Source organism: Glycine max, chromosome 10 (assembly GCF_000004515.6).
Source record: "Glycine max cultivar Williams 82 chromosome 10, Glycine_max_v4.0, whole genome shotgun sequence".
Classification (NCBI taxonomy): Eukaryota; Viridiplantae; Streptophyta; class Magnoliopsida; order Fabales; family Fabaceae; genus Glycine; species Glycine max.
The window spans coordinates 14,018,947-14,024,296 of record NC_038246.2 but is presented as its reverse complement, the minus strand read 5'-3'; the positions used below and the strand labels follow the sequence as shown (position 1 = coordinate 14,024,296).

Below are 5,350 nucleotides of genomic sequence, written 5' to 3'. Positions count from 1 at the left end.
TTTGAGTTTTAAATCAGTAAAAAAATAGAAATAGAAAGGTCTGGTGATTGCTTAGGAATTCCTTGCTATTTCATGGCATTCCTTTTGAACCTCAAAAGGTGCTTATGATGGCTTTGGTTAAATTTCTGATTATATGTATTGGGGTCCTTGTGCTAGCTTATTGTTAGGTTTGTTTTGCTTTTCGAAAGGTGGCACTTTTGTGTCTTGTATCTTTTATTTTCAGTACCTGTGGTACTGTTCTGTTTAATATTTTTTTTTTGAACTGCAAAGATAATTTATATTGATAATTAGAAGTACCAGTGGTACTACAGATTACAAAGAGACATTTTTTTTTGCACAGCAAAAATCAATATATTATATATGAAATTCAGTACTAGGTGTACTGAAGATACAAAGTTAAAAAGCAAGACAATTATAGTCTGCATCCCATTACGAGAGACCGAATATAGCCCACAAAAATACAAACCCATCCCCTTTAAGAAAGAACATCCTTTAGATTGGTTGACCAGAAATTAAAGTGCATTTGGAAGTCCTTCTCCACACATTTAATCCAGGACCAGGTGTGGAACAAGGCATCATCCATGATCTTTCCAGGAGTGAACGGCTGGTTCTTGAATATCTTGGCATTTCTATGGTACCAAATGGAGAAGGACAGGGCTAGCCACAAAAATTCCCATCTTTTGTTGGTACTATCTTTGCTATTCCACTGGGTGAATTGTAAAAAATGATTCTTTGGATCTATGGAATAGGAACCCACTCTATTAACCCATCTCATTGTCTCCCACCAAAGACTCCTAGTCTTTTCACAGTTGAACATAAGATGATAAATCGATTCTTCTTCATGGTCACATAAAGGACAGCTATAAGAAGGCAGTGTGACCTGTGTCTTTCTAAGATTGTCCCTAGTAGGAAGTCTATTCTTGAAAAGTCTCCAAGAAAAAGCACTCACTTTTGGGGGAATTTTCAATTTCCACATAATGTTAAGAACATTGTCTTCACTATCACTATGGTGAGCCTCCTGCAACACTTTGTAGGCAAAATTTGTTGAAAAAACTCCATTAGTGTCTGGCTTCCACCAAAGGAAATCTCTGCTGGATTGGTGAATGTGAACAGAATCGATCTCAACTAGGAAATCAGCTGCCAATTGAATTTCATGATCAAAAAAATTCCTTCTCCATGATAACTTCCATTCCCACCTACCCTCCATAAAATCTCCCATAGAATTGATTGATGAATTCTGCTGTTTACTTATTAAATATAACTGGGGATATTTTCCTTGGAGAGTACAGTTGTCCTCCATCCATTTATGCTTCCAGAAATTGATGCTGGACCCCCTTCCCACTCTCCATTTTAAATTATCAGTTAAGCATTCATTGTGATGCTGCTGGAAGATACTCTTCAAATCCTGCCACCATTGGGAAGTGAAATTCCTCCTTCCACCACAAATCAACTCCTTCCACCCACCATACTTAGAGATTAAAATTCTAGACCAAGGCTGGTCTTGATTGTTAGCCAGCTGCCACCCCCATTTGCCAAGTAAGGCCGCATTAAATAAAGATAAGTCTTTAATCCCTAGACCCCCTTTGTTCTTAGGAAGACAAACTTTGTCCCACTTCACCCAAGGAATCTTGCTGGCCTCTTGGTGACTTCCCCACAAAAAATTTCTCTGGATGGAGACAATTTTTTGCACCACTTTTTTGGGGATCCTAAAGAAGGATAGAAGGTAGATAGGTAAGGCTGAGAGGACAGAAATAATAAGAGTGATTCTGCCCCCCATTGATAGAGTTCTTTGCTTCCATTTTGCAAGTTTGACTTCAAACTTCCTTACAATAGGCTGCAACACGATCCAGCTCTTAGAGGACACCCCAACTGGAATTCCAAGATAAGTAAAAGGAAATTCCAAAGTACTGCAATTAAGGAATTGGGCAGCTTCCCTGCACCAACTTGCTGATTTACCCAAACAACCAAAGTGGCTTTTAGAGTAATTTATCTTGAGACCAGATGCTTCCTCAAAGCACCTCAGAACACATTTTAAGGTTCTCACATTTTGCTTAGTAGCATCTCCAAAAAACAAAGTATCATCAGCATATTGGAGGATGTTCACCTCTTCTTTTAAAGATCCCACTAGGTAGCTTCTGAATAGGTTCTTGGACACAGCTGACCTCATGAAGCCTGTGAGACCTTCCGCTACAATGTTGAAGAGAAAAGGTGCAAGGGGATCACCTTGCCTTAGACCTCTCTTAGGAGTAAACTCCTTAGATGGACTCCCATTAATTAAAATGGATATAGTTGCAGTATTTAGACAACCATTTATCCATTTCCTCCAGCTTTCACAAAATCCCATCCTTTTAAGCATGTAGTCAAGAAAACCCCAAGAAACCGAGTCATATGCATTTTCAAAGTCGGCTTTGAAGACCATGCAAGGTTTACTTCTAGATTTGGCCTCAGCTATAGTCTCATTGGCAATTAAAACACCATGAAGAATGTGTCTCCCCTTCATAAAAGCCGTCTGCCTTTCATCTATAAGGTGAGGTAATACAGCAGCTAGCCTCTTGGCCAAAACTCTTGCCACAATTTTATAGACACACCCTATAAGGGAGATGGGTCTATAATCATTGAAAGATTGAGGGTCATTAATCTTTGGAATGAGGGCTATAAAGGAAGCATTAGAAATAGAATTCATCCATGAATCTCATGATGTCTGGTTTCAAAATCTCCCAAAAGTGTTTAATAAAATTAAAATTGAAGCCATCCGGGCCAGGGCTTTTGTCCCCCCCACAATCCCAAACTGCAGATTTGATCTCCAATTCATTAAATATGGACACAAGGCTTTCTTTGTCTCTTAGATCCAGAGAGGAGAAGTAAACACCATCTAGTGTTGGCCTGTTAGAACAATCCTCCAAAAATCTGTCTTTGAAATAAAGGACAGCTGCATTTTTAACCCTGCAAGGTTCATGAATCCACACACCATCCATGAAAATACCTGAAATAGCATTTTTTTTCTTCTTCTATGATTGATCAATCTGTGAAAATAAGTAGAGTTGCTGTCCCCTTCTTTTAGCCACTTAATTCTAGCCTTTTGTCTCAACATAGATTCATATGCATAAGCTGCCTCCCACAATTGAACTTGAAGAGATTTCTTAAGAGTGACTTCCACTTGGGATAGAGGTCTGTCATTTAGATTCATATGATATGTATTCTTAAAAAATTGTCAATGAGCTGTTTGATAGAATGACTGAAAAAGGTTTTAAATACACTATCAGTATAATGTCTTTTGAGAGTGAATTTATCACCATGAAGTGAGAGTCATATTGTTGATAAAAGGCTTTAAATACACTGTGGCTAATTTCTGTATGGTTTTTTTAGGGCTATCATTTACTACTGTTAATTGGCGTTGCTGCGGAAGCGCTTTGATTATATCTTTGAAGCCTCAAAGTCAGGTATTTATATCTTTGATTCAAAAACTAATTTGAAATTGTTGTTGTATGCATTACTGGTATATTTGTAACTTATGCTATGCCTGTTTACATGACCTTTGTTTCATTGGACTGATATCTTTGAAGTATTTACTGTGATTTAAACTCTCATAACTTGTTCATTGTTAGTGTTGAATGTTTTTGTAATTTTATCTGCTGCCTTTCTCTATATATATGTTGTGACTGCCACTGCCCTTCTCTCTCTCTTGTATTATCTTTTTTTTATCAGCAAAATTATAATTTGTATTAATAACTGTGAGTATCAGAGGTACTAAATATACAAGGTAGAAACCAGCAGACTAGCAGAAGCATAGGTCCTACGAATCAGGTGCCAATCTAAATAGAATACAATAACCCTGCACTGCTACCCTAATCAAAAAATGTTGTTGATAAATTACTAGACCAATAGTTGTAGGGCTGGGCAAAGCCTTTCTCCAGCTGTCTTGTCCGCAAATTCCCTTTTTTTTGCTCAGCAAAATTAGATATTATATATATTGAAAACTACCAGTGGTACTAGGATTACATTGGTAGATATAAATGTGCATTTGGTTGTTGTTTTATAACAGAACCACTTACAACAAGCTAATTGATACATAGATTGTGAATCCTCTACAGCCTATTTACTAAACACTTCCTTTAGGTTGGAGGACCACTGATTAAAATGTGTTCCAAAGTCTGTCTCCATATTTCTAAATGGGCAGGCTCCTCCTCTACATCTCCACAAAATGGGCATTGTACCTCATTTAATTATCACAACCTGCCGCCTTCTAAGATTCATCCTAGTTGGAAGTCTGTCCATAATTAGCCTCCAAGCAAAAACTAGTGATTTACTTGGTATTTTGAGCTTCCAAATGTCCACAAAGTCCAAATTCTGATTAGCTCCCATCTGTGCTTCCCATATCAAGTCATATCCGCTTTTTGTTGAGTAGTATCCAGTTTGATCATGCTTCCAGCTGCACCTATCCTCCCTATTTGGCTGAATCTGCTGCTGTGATAGTTCTCCAAGGAAATTATCTGCCATTTGAATTTCACTATCAAAAAGAGCCGTCCTCCAAGATAGCTTCCACTCCCATCCGTCGTTGGTGTTATTCCCCATATTCATAATGATTTGTTTCTGTTGATCAGAAATTCGGTACAGCCTTGGTTATTTGTCCATTAATGGTTTAGCATTATGTGTCCAAGGGTCCTCCCAAAATCTTAACTTCTCCCTACCTCCCACCTTCCAATTTCTTTCCGTTTTGACTACCTGGTTCTGTTGTTGCTGCTGACTTGATAGCAGGTCCCTCCACCAAATAGAGTCTTGGCTTCCTCTAATGCCTTCCTCCAATGCCCTCCAGCCTCCATACTTTGAGATTATGAACTCTGCAGATTATCAACCCCTTCCATTCACTGCAAGAGTTCCAATATGCTTCCAGCTTTTATCTTAGCTCTATCAATTCCATTTTCTGACAACTCCTGCAGTGCTGCTTCTGCACCATGTTCTTTCGCTAGTTTTAATTGCAGTGGATCTCCGGTGCATAGTGACCACAAGACAGCAGCAACATTCTCTCGATTGCGTGGAGAGCCGGTTCGTATAACCTCAACAACAATATGAATTGGCTTGGTTCTTCAACACAAGTGTCTGTTGTCCTGTATGCAAAGGACAGCAGCAGCAGCATCCTGTATGCAGCAGCAGCAGCATCCTGTATGCACAAGTGTATGCTGTGTCTTGGGGTAGGTTCTTCAACACACACACACACACACACACACACACACAGAAGCACACCCACACACAGAAACACACACACACAGCCACACACACACACACTCACACACAGAACGCACACACTCGCACACACACACACGCACAGAAACACACACACACACAAAACCCA

The 5,350-nt window shown here is 39.0% G+C and overlaps 1 protein-coding gene across 1 annotated transcript; it reads right to left on the bottom strand.

Moving 5' to 3' along the window:
* Window positions 1-475: 475 nt before the first annotated feature.
* LOC102670329 (uncharacterized) lies at window positions 476-4,572 on the bottom strand. The gene is made up of 2 exons (XM_006589873.1): window positions 4,308-4,572; window positions 476-2,652 (listed from the first exon to the last, which is right to left on the bottom strand). The coding sequence occupies exons 1-2, from the start codon at window positions 4,570-4,572 to the stop codon at window positions 476-478; spliced, it is 2,442 nt and encodes an 813-aa protein (XP_006589936.1).
* Window positions 4,573-5,350: the final 778 nt, after the last annotated feature.